A 17,091-nucleotide genomic window follows, 5' to 3' on the forward strand; every position below is an offset into this window, starting at 1 on the left:
TGTCTAGATAGTTTAAAAAGTCAAAAATCCAGCGAATAACCTGTTAAATCAAATATATTTTTTTCTGCCTATCTTTAAAAATATATCATTGAAATAACCCGGACGGCCAGGTTCAAATTAAGAATTCTCAGACACCTCAGAGTTAGCCACTGGATGGTGGCAGCATGGGAAGAGCAGATCTTCAGTCTCTTACTGTGCTTCTCTTCCCATCCTAATTCGATCCCGCATTGCAAGGGCCTCATGTGCACATGCAAGCTCTGTCTGTACTTTCAGCAGCGCTATGCCTTGGCCACAACTCAAGCTTAGGATTCTACATACCTGCCCTCAGGAAAACAAAGAAAATGAAGAGACCCACACAGGTCTTAGAAGCAGGCTTAGGGCATATAGACAAGAAAAGTCTAGAGGCAGCTGGGCGCAGTGGCTCCCTCCTGTAATCCCAGCACTTTGGGAGGCCGAGGCTGGCGGATCATGAGGTCAAGAGATCGAGACCATCCTGGCCAACATGGTGAAACCCTGTCTCTACTAAAAATTAGCTGGGCGTGGTGGCATGCACCTGTAGTCCCAGCTACTTGGGAGGCTGAGGCAGGAGAATCACTTGAACCCAGGAGGGGGAGGTTGCAGTGAGCCAAGATTGCGCCACTGCACTCCAGCCTGGCAACAGAGCGTGACTCTGTCTCAAAAAAAAAAAAAAAAAAAAAAAGTCTGGAGGCTTGGTTAGCTGGATCACAGTGCAGAAGTAAAGATACAGGCTCCACGTGGGGAGGCTACTTAGCCTTCATACTTCTCACCCTGTGGGAAAGGCTAGGGGCAGAGCAGCAGGAGCCTCTAAAGTGCAGAGCCCAGTGCAGGGCCTCCTTCCTGCTATTGAAAGGCAGTATTTTCAACAAGTATAAACAGGGAATCTACTTCTGAGGTCATATGGATCTCTGTCTCTCAAAACCTTAAAATTTTCATTCTAATTTTGACTTAGTAAAATAAAAAGAATAAATATAGAATAAAAAGGAAAGACTAATTACCGGAAAGGTACAGGATTCTTGACCCTAAGAATCACTTTCAGCCTGAGCCTTATAGAGACAGAACAGTGCCACCCTCCAAAGCAATAAAACCTATTGAGGGTGCATTCCTCAAATAATTTTTAAAATATCTTTGAGTCATTCTAATTTAATCTATACGGGTCATCTACATACACCACACAGAATGCAACAATATAAGGAGTTCTCAATTACGGTGACAAGTACTACGACTTTTAGCCTTTAATTTTTTTCCTAAACCTAAGGTCATTTAAGATTATTAGACTACAACAAATTTAAACAACTTCATTATTAAAATTAAAATGTTTCCTTATTAAAAGACTTCTACAAGCAAAGTTTTAAATGTACCAACAGAAAAACCGGGCCTCATAATAATTACTGTTGCACCAGATACTTAACAGCAAATAAATTATTTTTTGGCAATGCTGTTATGTTAAGATGGTTTGGAGTCACTGGGGAATATTTCTCACTTAACTACAAACAAAATTTTCATCAAAATTAAGATAATGCAAATTTTCATAGGTAAGAAGCTATATACATTTACTAACCAGGAAGAATTCTTTCTAAAGATTTTCATCTACTCATATAATATTCCTATAAGCAGTGAGGATAATCTCTGGCTTTTTTTAACAATAAGTTGAGATAACAGACATTTAATTCTTATTCTGTGACGTTATCACTATTTGATTAGACGATGTCAATCACAAACTCCTACTTTTCATTCAAAATTCCTGCAAGATTATAGTATTATCTATGGTTTTATTTCCTATGTTAATGTACTTCAATTAAGAGGCAGTACAGCATGCAAAGGTTAAGAGCACAAGCCCAGAAGCGACTTTGCCAGGGTCAAATACTGGTTTCACTACTTTCTTGCCACATGACTCTGGGCAAGAACATTATCTTGGCCTTTTTCTATCCATAAACATGAGGATAATAATGGTGCCTACCTCATGGGACTGCAGTAAGGATTAAGTGTGGTAACACATCACATGAAGTCTTTAAAATCCATAACATACTAAGAGCTCAATAAATATTAGGAATTATATCTCATTATATAAAGTGTTAGCATACCTTTGTACTTAAAAACTAGACATTGCTACTATCTTACTTAAATATAAGCTTATTTTAGATACAGTCCTAAAACAGTTAACAAAGCATAGGAAGTTAAAACACATCTTAAAAGACAGGGTACCATCCTCAAAAATAACTAAACTGGCCAGGCATGGTGGCTTATGCCTGTAATCCCAGCACTTTGGGAGGCTGAGATAGGCAGATCACCTGAGGTCAGCAGTTCAAGACCAGCCTGGGCAATACGGCAAAAATCCCAGATACTTGGAAGGCTGAAGCACGAGAATCGCTTGAACCTGAGAGGTGGAGGTTGCAGTGAGCTGAGATTGCACCACTGCACTCCAGCCTGGGAGAAACAGCAAGACCCTGTCTTTAAAAAAAAAAAAACAAAAAAAAAAAAAAAAAAACTAAACGGAAGCTCTAGTGCCTAGAAATTATAAAACACATGTCAACCATGTTAAGATGCTATGGACAGACAAAACTTAACAGTAGTTTCAATTATAAGCCTAAGTTCAATAATATAAAGAGACAGACACTCAGAATTGGAGGTGCTGATTTGCAACTGAGTTGCTTCATACATGGATAAATCTGTAGCATACTCCTAGGGGAATAGCCATAGAGATTGATTTATTTAATCTTAAATAACAATGGGGAGGTTAATGTTTATGTAACAGTACTCACCTGTAATGAAACGATCTAATGGCATCACAGGAGCAACATGAGGTGTGGCTTGTGTAATAAGAAGATTTATCAGATCATGCTTAAAATTTTTCAGTGTAAGCAATGCTCTTGCAACAAGGCCACCCATAGAATGACCAATTATTGCCACACTTTTTGGAGCAAATTCTTGACCCTATTAAAATAAACCACCAGGTCATAATTGCGGCTTTGTATCATTTTTAAAATACTAAATATTTCTCTCTCCATATGACCAATTTTATAGGAAAAAGAAAAACTATTTATATAACCTCCCATCATAAGGTACAGAAATACATTTTCATATAGTTTTAATTAGTGTATACATACTATTTTGTGTTCTGCCAAACATTTTTAACAGGTATATCTTGGTTTTCTGGGCCAAGAGGAACAGTTGGTCTAGCAAATCATGTTTATACTGTTTGTTACACTACATGTAATGTGAGGAGTAATTATATTTGGTATATACCAGATTATTAGGTTTTACAAGACATAAGAAATCGGATAATTTGTTTGAAACTGAAAATATCACCCAAAAAAGGCCAAGACAATTACAGTTGCGATAGCAATATATTACCTTATCATGTTGTTATCTTTTATCTCATCAAATTATTTCTCTATTGTGCATTTTGGTTTAAAAACGAAGCAACATTCCAAATATTTATTCACTGACAATTCCATATTTTATTTTTTAGATAAGTGCTTTTCAAAAAATCTTTTGTTTTCAACAATCTCCTCAGTCTCATTACCAAACTTTTGCTCATCATCCCCAACACAGATCGTTCCTATGTACCATCGCTTCTCAATGAATACACTGAATCTTGTGCAGAAGAGTTAACATAGGAGGCCTGAGACTGCTGTCCTTGGCATGGGCTGGATACAAGGTTGGCTCTTGGCTGGAATCTGGAACCTTATACTTGGGGGAGATTCCCACCATTCCCTAAATGATAAGAGTGCCTAAACTGTTTGTGCAAACAACATGTTTTATGCTGAACACCTGCTGTCCTCCAGGCTGGAATTTTGGTATGTGCTAGGCAGAGGGTATCTATGTGATAAGTCCCCAGTAAAAACCATGGGTACTGAGTCTCTAATGAGCTTCCCTTGTGGACACTGTTTCAGCCATGTCACAATATGCTGGTATAGGAATTAAGTGGATCCTTGGTGATCTCCAATACAGACCTGATCTTAGCAAAAGCCAAACCCTACAACTGTGCTCTGAAACCTATCCCCTTTGACCTTCGCAAGTACATCACTCTAGCAATCCTTCTCATTTTCTTCTTGCATTATTGCTTTTCCCTATCAACTAGATCACTTTCATTAGTGTATAAATATACTGGCATTCTCTCTTAAAAATAAAAATAACTCCCTTTTAATTCTCACTTTCCCCTTAGTGACTACTTTACATTTCTTTACAGCAAAACTCTAAAAACAAGTTGCAGGCCAGGTCTGGTGGCTCACACCTGTAATCCCAGCACTTTAGGAGGCCAAGGTAGGTGGATCACTTCAGGTCAGGAGTTCGAGACCAGCCTGGCTAACATGGCAAAACCTGGTATCTGCTAAAAATACAAAGATTAGCTGGGCGTGGTGGCACATGCCTGTAGTCCCAGTTACTCAGGAGGCTGAGGCAGGAGAATCACTTGAACCTAGGAGGAGGAGGCTGCAGTGAGCTGAGATTGCACCACTGTACTCCAGCCTGGTGACAGAGTGAGACCCTGTCTCAAACAAAACAAAACAAAACAAAACAAAACAAAACAAGTTGTATACACAGTACTTGCTATTGCTATCTCCAATTTCTCAACTTCCATGCACTCTTAAATCCATTTCAATCAGACTTTCACCCCAACATACCACAAAAACTGCTCTTGCTAAATCACCAAGGAATCCAATAGTCAATTCTTAATTCTTTTTTTTTTTTTTTCTGAGACAGGGTCTCACTCTGTCACCCAGGCTGGAGCACAGTGGCACGATTCATGGCTCACTGCAGCCCCAATCTCCTAGGCTCCGAGTAGATCCTCCTACCTCAGCCTCCCAAGTAGCTGGGAGTACAAGTGTGCACCACCACATCTAGCTAATACATATATTTTTTTGTAGACACAGGGTCTCACTATGTTGCCTAGGCTACAATGGTCAATTATTAATCCTCATCTTATTTGACCTATCAGTAACATTTGACACAGTTGATAACTTACTTCTTCCTTCTTTGAAATATTTAAGTTAGTTTCTTTGACAACAAACTCTCCTGGTTCTCCCTTTGCCTCACTGGCTCCTCTTTTTTAGTTTCTGTTTTTGGTTCCTTCTCATCTCTCCTCATTTCTTAAAACTTAAGTGACTCAGGTCTCTGCCCTTAGATCACTGCTCTTTCATATCTTTGCTGAAACCATCAGTGATCTCTTCCAGTCTAGTGGCTTTAAGTATATCTACACACTGTCAACCTCTCAGTAATTATCTCGAGACTGTACTCCTTCTCTTGAACTCTAGCCTTGAACTCCACCTGTACAGTAGCATACATGGAATGCCTAATGTGCATCTCAAACTGGATCTATCTAAAACTAAACTCTTAATCTCCTCCATATCTGTTCCTCCTATATTCTTCCCCACCTCAGTTAATGGCAGTTCAATCTTTCCAGTTGTTTAGCCAAAAATCTTGGGGTCATCCTTAACTGTTCTTTTCCTCTCACTTTGCCCTTCCGTATCTGATCTGCCAGCAAATTTACTGCCTCAACCTTTAAGATTTACACTGATCTGACAATTTCTCATCACTTCAACCGCCACCACCTTGATTTAAACCACCACTATGTCTTGAACACACTCTACCACTTCCTCCTTAGCATGCCACTGCTTTATAGCTACTTTCCCTGTGCAGCATGGCATTCAAAGATTGAAAAACACACATTTTTAGAGCCCCTTTCTTTGCCTCACTCTCTTCTTTCTCATACCATGTCGCATTTAGCTGCTTCAGCAGCCCCCAATTCCAATTCTCTGCTTTCTTTAGCTAAGTGATATCAATGTGCCCTGCTTGATCTCCCCTTACTTGCCCCACGGCCTGGAAAATGCTTCCAGGCAGAAATCCAGAGCAATCATAGAGCTTACTTCTTCCAGGGATCATAGTCCTTTGCTGCTCTGTTGTCCAACATCTCAAAACAGGTGCTTCACATATCTTGACCAGTTTTACAGTTGTTTACATATGCAGGTGTTCTATCCTAGTACCAGTTACTTAGTCATAGCTAGAGGTAGAAATCTATACCAATGGTTTTTAGGTAATGCATTTTACTCCTAATTTATATATAAAGTTTTAAAAAGGTTTTCTTCCTGAATTCACCAAAAGAAATGTTTCTTATAAATTTAAACTTCAAAACCATTACGGAGGACAAGACAACAGACTCTCACAAAAAAAATTTGTGCCTTCTCTGCTTCTACTTCCATATAAACAAATACATGATTTAAAGTATACTGAATCCCTTTTTTAAAAAGGTGCCGATAGGTTGCACCACTACTGATTTGCATACTTCTCTCTCACCTTATAGAGTTTGAGAATTGTTTTAATACATTCATGTACAAACTTGGTCTGCTTCTGAAGACTTCCACCATACAAAGCCACCAGTTCTTCATTGAAGTTCACACTAAAGAAGTCAAAGTGGTACTTGAAGTCAATGTCCTCTGCTTTTCTAAGTGCAATGGAGCCAATAGAACGAACTGCAGAGGAAAAGAGTGAAGTGCACATTAAACAATATTTACAGGTTTCATCCATTCTTTCTTCAGAATTTCTTAGTAAATAACCTTATCCTGTATCACGAATATAAACCACCTATTTCAGGATGAAATTCATTAACAGCACCAATTTAGAACAAACTAATCTAGCAACTGTAGGCCTTGAATGCAGTAAGTGTGTCATAAATATTTTTAAAATTAAATAAATAAAAAGCAAACAGATCACTCACTCTCTACCTTCTTTTCCTTTGGTAGGAGCAACACTAGCTAAAAGGGCAGGATTCTTTGAAGAATAAGACATATAAATTTTGCCACACTTATTGAGGTTTTTAAGAATGACAAGGTTCCTACAAGAAATATCCATTCATCACTTGATTTAGATACTCACGCTTGATTTGTCTTTTTCTCCTACACAGGACATCCAATCCATCAGTAAGCGCTTTCATAATGTACCTTCCAAATCTATCCCCAGTTGAAATTTCTCACCATTCCCACCACTATTGTCCTAATCCAAACACTATTATCTCTTATCTGAACTACTCTAACAGGTTCTTTACTGGTCTCCCTGCTTCCACTCTTTTTGTTCTTGTTGTTGTTTTGCAAATCTTTTTAAAAAATATAAATTGCTTATATTAAGTGGCACAAAAATTGTAGCATATGGTTTAGCAAACAAAATACCTGTTTGCCATTTCATTTTGTAAAAACATATACTATAGATACATTATAATCCACGTATTATACAACTCACTATATAAAACTGTAAAATTCGATGGTTTTTGGTATATTCACCATCTCTGGTATATATTTTAACCATCTCTGAAATCTAACATTAGATATTTTTTAATCGTTTCAAAAACAAAACTCTGTGCCTACTGGCAGTCACTCCCCATTTCTTCACTCCTCCCAAATCCTAGGCCTAGCAACCACTGATCTACTTTCTGTCTCTACGGGTTTGCCTATTTTGGATATCTCATATAATACGTGGCCTTTTGGAACTGGCTTCTTTCACATAGCATGATGTTTTCAAGGTTCACCCATGCTGTGACATGTATCAGTACTTCATTCCTCTTTTTTATTGAATAATATTCCATTATATGAATATGTTACATTTGATTTATCTATTCATCAGCTGATGGTCATTTAAATTATTTCCACCTTTTGGTTATTATATGCTGCTATGAACATTTATATACAAGTTTTTGTGTGGGTATATGTTTATTTTTCTTGGGTAGATACCTAGGAGTGGAATTTTTGGGCCACATGAGAGCTCTATGTTCAATATTCTGAGGAACTCCCAAACAGTTTTCCAAAGTGGTTGCACATTTTACATTTCCACCAACAATGTATGAGGGTTCCAATTTCTCCACATCTTCACCAACACTTGTTGTTATCCATCTTTCTTATTATAACTATCCTAGGAGGTATGAAGTGCTATCTCATTTTTTATTTATAGTTCTCTGATGACTTATGACGTTTTAGCATCTTTCCTGCTTCCATTCTTGCCCTTCAAAGGAAATTCTCTTCATAGTGAAGCCAGAGCAACTTTTTTCAAAAGTAAATCACACCTACCAGGTTGCTTAAAAATTTAATGTCTGACAATTCTGGTGTTGTAAACGATGTGGAGCAAAGGAAGGTAAAATATACTGCTTTTAGGAATATAAATTAGCACAATCAGTAAAGATTAAAAAGACACACATAACCTGTAACATGGAATTACACTCTTGGGTATCTAGCTTACAGAAGCACAGGTTTATGTGCTCCAGGAAACATATGGAATAATATTCATTATTTGTAATTGCCAATAAATGTAAACATTTATTCTGTCCAAAGACAGAATGGACAAACCATGGTATAGTCATACAACAGAATAATACAGAGTAAGGAAAATGAATGAATCACAGCTCACACAACAACTTGGATGAATGTTAAGGATAATGCTGAGTGAAAGAAGCCAGACACAAAATAATACATACCGAATGACTATATTCATATTACAAAATTTAAAAACAGCCTCAAATACATAGATTGCATTAAAACTACAAAGAAAGTTAAGGAAATTACTCTCTTAACATTAGGACTGTGATTCTGTCAAGAAAGAAGGGAACAAAGTTTTAATCATGAAGGGGCACAGAAGGGGTTTCCAGGTTACTGGTAATCTACCTCTTGACTAGGGTTTTGGTTTCACGGGTGTTCACTTTATAATAATTTGTAACCGATTATCTATGTTCTATGTGTTTCTCTGTATGTAATATTTCAAATACAAAGATTACTTTTAAAAATCAGGTTATATTTTTCTTACCCAAAGCTCTCCAACAGTTTCTCATTCAAAGTCTTTTCCACAGCTTATATGATATGGCCCGTGGTTACTTTTCCATTCTTATCTGTTTTTACTTTCTCTAGTCACAATAGCCTCCAATGCACAAAACACGTTCCTGCCTCAGGACCTTCCCTCAGTCAAGCCTCTCCTCAAATGTCATCTCCTCACAATGGCCTTTCCTGACCACCTCATCTAAACTAGCCACTTCCTGACCCTTTTATCTTCTACCTCCTGAGTCTGTTTTTGTTTCTAGCTTTTAACATTACTGACATATTTGTTTGATTGCTGTCTTCCTGATAAGCATATAAATTTGATGAGAGAGGGACTTTGTCTTGATATGCTCTGGATCCCTAATACCTGGAATACAGCCTGGCTCATGGTAGATACCTGTAGACACGTGCTAGATGAATAAACACGTAAATAATTGCACATGTTGAAACAAGTCTAGTCTCATTACATAACAATTCTAGTCCATTAAATAACAAGAAAGCAAGTTTTAGTTTAAAACGAAATTAATTCCAGGTTATTTGGCTGTTACGCCAGAAATAACTGCTGTATCTCCAAGCCAACATCAATTTGGAATCTGTACACGTAACTTCCCTATCTCACCTTTTTATGTTCCCCCCAGTACTTCCAAATCTCTCTAACTTAAATAACTCCAAAAGAAGAAAACTAATTTCTCTTGTTCTGCATAACATTAGTCACTGATTTACTTCCCTAATCAATGCTTAAGGTTCTGTTCTCTTTACTCTCCATTTCCAACATAAATGTGTTTCCTCTGCTGATTCCCCAAGGGGTTCCCCTTTATCATCTACTTATCCCATCCTACTCTATCTTATTCTTTGTATCCCTCTCTTTGCAAAGTGGTCTTCAATTTTTCTAAGTATTTCTCACATTATTCTCTCTCAGAGAAAATATCATATTTTGGTCTCTCTGTAAGCCCAGCACAGCACTTCACACACAGCATGCATTTCATTTACTCTATTTGATTCACTGAGTATGGATATGATTCAAATTCTTGAGTTGGATTTTACAGCTTTCAAAATTTACTTCCAGTAAGACTTACCTTGCTTGTAACTTCCAGCATTACCAGGAAGAAAGAGAACTGGAATACCCGTCAAAGGGAGAATTTTGTGTTCTTCAGCATAGGATCCCTCTCCATAAAGATACAACTCATATGCGGGATAGCGTTTTGCCAGTTTCTTTGGAAGTTCTATTTTCTACATTTAAAAAAAAAGTAGTTTCACTTTAATCAGTTTTATTAATACAATTCAGCCTCACCATATGCAATTCTGAATTATGCAAATTTGAAATAGTGCAATATAAAAATATTACTGATATTAAAACCACACTTCATACTCAAAACAAGTTCTGCTTGTAGTTTATTCATATAGAGAATCAGTCTTGAATTGTGTATATTTTGAACCATGTAGTCTTTAGGAAAACATAAAAGAGGACTACCTGAACTTCTAACCAATACAAATTACTCAAAATAGCCACTGACAATGGCAGAAAGCACTGGTATATGTCGACAAATTACATGTTAACATAATTGGATAAGTATCAATTATACTTAGAAATGATAAAGGCTTTCCATCATCAAATCAATTCTTTTTTTCCATTTTTAACTATTTTGTAATGTCTCTCCTTTTACTCAGACCCAACTATCTATTTCAGTTGTTATATCTTCAAAAGAAAGTAAGTTGTTTTATAATGCAGCTTTCTGACTTCTCAACTTAACATGCTTTGGCCTACAATATGTGTAACAAATTAATCTTAAATTTATAGCCATGTCTTGGTCAAGACATGTACAATCTTCTTACCATAAACATTCCAGTGAATTAGTATCTATTTCAGTTTTCATGGACCAGGTGCATGATTTGCTGGCAAACTTTAAACTACCCTGCACTTCATATTATTGTAAGCCAATAATACAGCAGCTCACCTAACTACTGAGTCAGTAGTTCACCTACATTTTTTTCAGCTTAGTATAAATTATCTCTTAATGTCATCCTCAAAGGTAGACATCTGTAGTAGTAAAGTATACATACACCCTTTTGCTCCTTTTCTTTTTTTATTTTAAAGGAGAGAAACCATTAAGAATGAAACCAATTACATTGGACAGTAATGTCTACTTATTTAAGTATACATAGATCTAGCAGTGCTGTACATGTGGCATGTGCTTGATAAAAGAATTTAACTTTGGAGTGAATTTCAAAACCTGTAAATGTTGCTAATGACTAATGAAAACCCTCGTTGTTCTAAAAAAAAAAACACACACAAAAAAACAACAAAATTCTGATCATTTGTGCACCTTCCTAAATATCCCTTTGTAAACAATCTATGCCAATAACACCACAGAAACATCTGCAGAGACTGTAAGCTTATTAAGATACTAGTAATCTTAGTTATCTCCCCAAATACTCAAAATACAGAAATACTAACCCCACTATTCGTTTTATATTTGGTATACGTACTTCAATTCAGATTAGTCCCAATACTGATTGTGCACAGAATACAATCAAAAATGAAAATGACATGATAGTTTACTTCTTTAGGTACAAATTAAATAAAAACAAAACATAAGGGAACAAAGAAATAGTTTCCTATTTCCTCCCAATTTAGTACACCATTATTCTTTTAGTACAGTAGCTAAACAGAGTTTGGACAAGTCGAAAATTAACTCAGAAGAACAGGAAACTATCAAATATATCTAAAAAGAAATATTTAATTTTCTTGAGACAGAAAAGCAAGCAAAAAAATATTTTATATACTTCATAAAATACTATTATGAAAGCAATTTTATAGTGAGAAAGAATATTTTTTAAAATATGAATATGTACAGAATTTTTCAAAAAGTATGGAGATGGGCAAATAAGTTAGAACAAAAAAATAAGAGAGGAGGCAAGAATGGTGGGAGTTGTAGGCAAATGGCAAAACTCCATTTCCAGGCAGAGTTCAAGTTGAAAGGGAATAGCAAAGACCCAGGAGAGGTAATTGACCACATTGACAGAAAAAGCGTAGGCATACAAATAGGATGCTGATAAGACAACAGAAGACGGTCAAGGGATATAAAAGGAAAATACTTACAGGAGCAGGACTCCAATATAAATTTTTTATTCTATGTAGTTTATTTTAAATGAGCAACCCCTCTACCATACTAAGATCAATTACCTTTGTATTTAAATATTATCTCCACAATCCTGCCTCTGCTGTCCTCCTTCCTTGACTCTGCCTTAGTTCAGGTTCTTCTCATCTCTACATAAACTCAAAAGGTAAAAATTCTAACAAACTCCCAAGTAATAGAAAAATGCTGATTTAAGAAACTAAAATATCTATTTTATGATATTATTTAACTGTAAACTTAAACTGAAAAATAAAGTTTTATTTCCATAACTAACCAAAAAGAAAAAAGATTTTGATCTAGATGAATACACATAGTTTTTAACTTCACATAGTTTTTAAGTTCTCACAAAGAGGTCTCAGTCAGGCCTTTGCTCACCATCCCCCATAAGAATAGTTATAGGGGCTCCATTAAAAAAAAAAAAAGGCCTTAAGGACAACTGAATTTTTCAGACTTGTCTCTATCCTTGCCTTCGTCTCCCTTCTATAATCCATAGTTCATACTGCTAACACACACACACACACACACACACACACACACACACACACACACACAACAAAGGCTTAAGAGAGAGACATCCTTTAAAATCTGGCTCTAATTATTCTTACCTTTTTTTTTTTTTTTTTTTGAGACAGGGTCCCACTCTTGTTGCTCAGGCTGCAGTGCAGTGGCACAATCTCAGCTCACTGTAGCTTCGACTTCCCGGGCTCAAGTGATCCTCCTACCTCAGCCTCCTGAGTAGGTGGGACTACAGGCAGCACATGCCATCACACTCGGCTAATTTTTTGAATTTTTTTTTTAGCAGAGACAGGGTTTCGCCATGTTATCCAGGCTGGTCTTGAACTCCTGGGCTCAAGTGATCTGCCCGCCTTGGCCTCCCAAAGTGCTAGGATTACAGGTGTGAGCCACCTCCTCCCGCCCTTACCTACCTTCTTATAACTTACACATGACATGCTTTAAAATGTATTTTTAATATGTTTTTGAATTCAAGATTCAAAAGGATATACATTGAAAAGGTTCTCTCCTACCCATGGTCCTTCAGCCATCCAGTTGACCCTAAAAGGCAACCTGTTATCAGTTTGTGTGTGCTTCTAGAGATATTTTACAGATATACAAGCAAATATGTTTATCGATTATTTTTTAGTTTTAACATAAATGATAATATATTATAAATACTGTTCATGCAATGTGTCCCAGCGCATTACCACCTTCACATATACTATTTATGCCTGCAGTGTTCTTTCAGTACTTCATACATCCTCCATGTCCCAGTTCACTTTGCATCTTCTCTAAAGCCTTTGAACACCCAAGACAAACTTGGATGCTCTCCCTTATATGAAAAGCTCTGTACATACTCTCTTATTGTGAAATTATAAAACTCAGTACATTATATTGTAACTATACATTACATGCCCATTTCCCCCATTGTATTTATCAAGACATAAAGACACAAGGTATAATTTAGTTCTAATTCCCTTTCACCTACACCAAGTAGCTAGATATACCTGGCAAAGACTAGTCATTCAATAAATGACTTTCTAAATAAATAACACACTTAATAACAAAATATATGACTCATATTTTGTTTTTTTCTTTCTTTCTTTCTTTTTTTTTTTTTTTTGAGACAGAGTCTTACTGTCGCCCCGCCTGGAGTGCAATGGCACAATCTTGGCTCACTGCAACCTCCGCCTCCCTGGTTCAAGCGATTCTCCAGCCTCAGCCTCCTGAGTACCTGCGACTATAGACGCACGCCAACATTTCCTTTCAGAGAGCAACCGTTAGGTTACACATACGAAGACAGCCAAACAAATCACTGTATGAGAGAAACAACTCAGATGTTTCTTCTAAAATTCTGCAATTTGCCTAAAACCATTTGCTACCAAATAAAAGTTTTGCCTTGCTGTCATAACAGGGCAAGAAGCTTTAAAGGATAAAGTATATTTTGCCTAGTAGGCTTGAGATATGGGTTCATGAGATGTTCAATTAACTCTGAATAAGTGAATCTGGGAAAACCAGACGTAGAAGATGAATAGAGATAATCAAACAATTTTAAATTCAAAACTTCATTTTTGCAAAGAGTTTCAAATTTATGCCCCATCTTTTAAAAAAATGGAGAATAAAACTGAATGTGTTTCAACCACCTTTCTACTTCTGCTGGCTAACTAAAGAAGATGCAAATGAGCAGTAAAAAAAAGAAAGGCATCAAAAGAAAGAAGAAAACCCAATGACTGGGACATCTCACATCTGGGTATCAACCTGTGAACAATTAGAGAGCTGACTATAAAATATAATTAAAAGTAAGCGATATGTAAAATATCTTTAAAACATTTTTATTGATGAAAGCCATTTGGTTCTCAACAGAATGGCCTCATTTATCCAGAAATCTCACTATGTTCAAAATGACTCATTTCTATAGACTGGTTTTAATTGTATTTGTAAGATAACATGACCTGGTATGCAAAACAAAAAGACTTAAGAATACAATATAAATACTATCATGAATTAACACAGCTTTTTACATCATAAAAACCTGCTAAAAATCAAAAACTTCTGCCACTGTGATTATTACTGTATTAGCAAATTATTAATAGAGGTGTAAAACCCCAAAAAAGCAACTTAAACCAAAATAACTAAACCTAGACTACTCAACAACAATAAAAACCCAAAGAGCTCTTTACCATTAGCTACACTAATTTTCTGTTTTTCCAGTCAATTTACGAGACAGGAAATGCGTCTGTGAGATCCATATGCTTTGTTCCCAACGCTAAAGAGAACAATTTCTACTTCTGTGAATATTAAAATAGCTTCAATAATTGTAGGAAATCTAAAAATAAATGGGAATTAGTACTGTACTGTCGCAAAATGATTTTAACCAAACTCTTCAATGCGGTACAAAACTAAAGTGACCTACTTCAATCTATTGGGAGTTTCCTAATTATTAAACCAAAAATAAAGAGGGAATTATAATAGCTCTATTTTCAGTTTTTTAAAATACTAAACTAAAAAGATTTGCTTAGAAATGAACAGAGACGACAGTAACATGTCAAAATCTTCTCCTTCGATAGCATCCCTACCAAATGTTTCCACTCTCTTATCATCATAAATGCAAAACCAAGGTAAGGCTCTAAACACAAATGAAATCTAAATTTACTAGAATTTTTCCCATGGGAAAGAATGCTCTTCAGCAATTTAAACCTTAAGTAGTCTTAAGATCAAAATAATAGCAGCGTAATCAAGTAACAGGCTTCCTCCATAATGACTTGTACAAAGAAGCAATCAGGACTTGCATCCTTCACCCAAAAAAAAAGAAACTGCTGTGATTTTAAGAGTATACTAAAAATGTATTTTACCAATATATGTTATAGTGCATATACATTTTATGGTAGGGAATTATTATTATAATAGGTAGTCCATAATTAAGAGATGCACTTAGAAATAAAAGAATCATTCGGAAAAATTCTCTTAGGACAGTTGTGTAATTTGTCTGCGCCTCTTTTTACAGCTAGTCATGAATGAAATTCTAGATCCTACTATGCCGAACTAACGAAGCCATTGATTGAAAACATTCAAAATGGCATGGAAGCGGTAGGGATGGAGAGAGAAGGGTTGGCTCTCTCTTAAACTCCGAACCCAGCGAGAAAACAAAAATAGCACCATGAAATAGATTTTATATGCAACTATTAAGAGGCTCGGCTGCTGAGAGACATGCATAAACACAGGTATGCACACACACAGGCAAGCCCACACACGCACGGCCCCTTAACCTGCAAAATAAGAGGATCTGCAACATCTTTCCAAGAGGGGATCTAGTTTCCAAATCAATGACTCGCCAGTTTACCCATAGGCAAAACCCTGGAGTCTCTAAAAACAGCCTTGGGAACTGTCTAGCCAATATACACTCTGCAGACGCTCGGTCCCTTTCTAGAAATGCGAAATCTGACGAGTAGATCACTGGGCGCGAGGGGAATTTAGGCGCGTGGGAAGCAAAGGAAGGTCCTGGGGCACGGGTTAAGGCAAGAACGCGAGAGGGATGGAGCTTCGGTTTAGGGAGAAGGGTTGAGGCTGCCTCTCTGGGCATGAGGGGGGCTGGGCCCGGCCAGTCAGAAGAGCTTGTGCCCAGGATTTGGGGCTGGGGAGGAGACGGAGGGACAGCGGAGTAACTACGAGGACGACCACGAGGATGCTCTCAGGAAATCGTCTAACAAACACCCCACCGTGAAGAAGGGACACAAAGGGTAGATGAGGGGGTCAGAAGGGGGATGCAGAGTCTCCCCGGGCGGAGAAAACAGAGGCGAGGACGGGACAGGGGGCCCGAGAGGCGCAGAGAGCCAAGGCAGGACGAACCCACAGAAGGAAAAAGGCACCAGGGGCCAGAGTCTTGGAGCGCCCGGCTGAGGAGAGGGCAGAACCTTACCTGATACTCCGGGTACTCAAACATGTAGCTCATACTGCACTTATTCTCCTCGAAGCCGAAGAAGACATCCCACAGCCCCAGGGTTGCCAGAAAGACCATGAAGACATAAAACGCCAGGTTCCAGAGATTGACTGAGTGAAGAAACATGGTGCCGCCACCACCACAGCCGCCGCCGCCGCCGCCCCCTCTACCTCCTTCTCCGCCGCGGGGCCCCAAGCCCGGACTGAGCGTGCCAGAGGCTGTCCGACCGCCAGCCCCGGAGCCGAGCCCCAGCCGCGCGCGCCTGCGCTGATGCCCGGCCTGCCCGTTCGCCAGCCGCGCAGTGCGCCTGCGCGCACCAGGTCCGCGGCGCCTCTGGCCTGGCGACTCCCAGAGCCGAGGGAGGAGTAGGTGTTGCAGCGCGAGCGCGGATCTAGGGGAAAGAGAAAGAGGGAGAAAGCAGGGTGGGCTGGGCTGGAGGGTGAGGGGAAAGAAGGGAAGTGGGGAGGGAAAGGCGCGAGGAGTGGCTGGCGGGAGGGAAAGAAGAGAGAGAGAGGAAGCATCCAGAGGGGGATGGGCGGAGCGCGGGAGCCCTGGAGACGAGCCGGGGGATTGGGCAGGAGGCGGGTGTCAGATGGGTGAATCTGGGGAGGGGACTAGAGCCCAGAGTCCAGAGGCCATTAAGGACCGAGAGCGGACCGAGAGAGGGGAGGAGGACTTAAAAGCCCGGGGGTCATCAGCTGTCACCTCGCAA

General features: G+C 38.3%; 1 protein-coding gene across 1 annotated transcript in view; it reads right to left on the reverse strand.

Moving 5' to 3' along the window:
• PGAP1 (post-GPI attachment to proteins inositol deacylase 1) overlaps nucleotides 1-16,687 on the reverse strand; it is an 87,767-nt gene extending 71,080 nt beyond the window's left edge. Inside the window, exons 1-4 of the mRNA XM_004032992.5 lie at nucleotides 16,359-16,687; nucleotides 9,887-10,040; nucleotides 6,313-6,488; nucleotides 2,781-2,952 (exon numbers count right to left, since the gene is read on the reverse strand). Coding sequence (XP_004033040.1) covers nucleotides 2,781-2,952; nucleotides 6,313-6,488; nucleotides 9,887-10,040; nucleotides 16,359-16,505 — 649 coding nt within the window. The 5' untranslated portion in view covers nucleotides 16,506-16,687. The remainder of the gene's footprint in view (nucleotides 1-2,780; nucleotides 2,953-6,312; nucleotides 6,489-9,886; nucleotides 10,041-16,358) is intronic.
• Between the last annotated feature and the right edge of the window lie 404 nt (nucleotides 16,688-17,091).

The sequence above is a fragment of the Gorilla gorilla genome, chromosome 11 (genome assembly GCF_029281585.2).
Source record: "Gorilla gorilla gorilla isolate KB3781 chromosome 11, NHGRI_mGorGor1-v2.1_pri, whole genome shotgun sequence".
Lineage (NCBI taxonomy): Eukaryota > Metazoa > Chordata > Mammalia > Primates > Hominidae > Gorilla > Gorilla gorilla.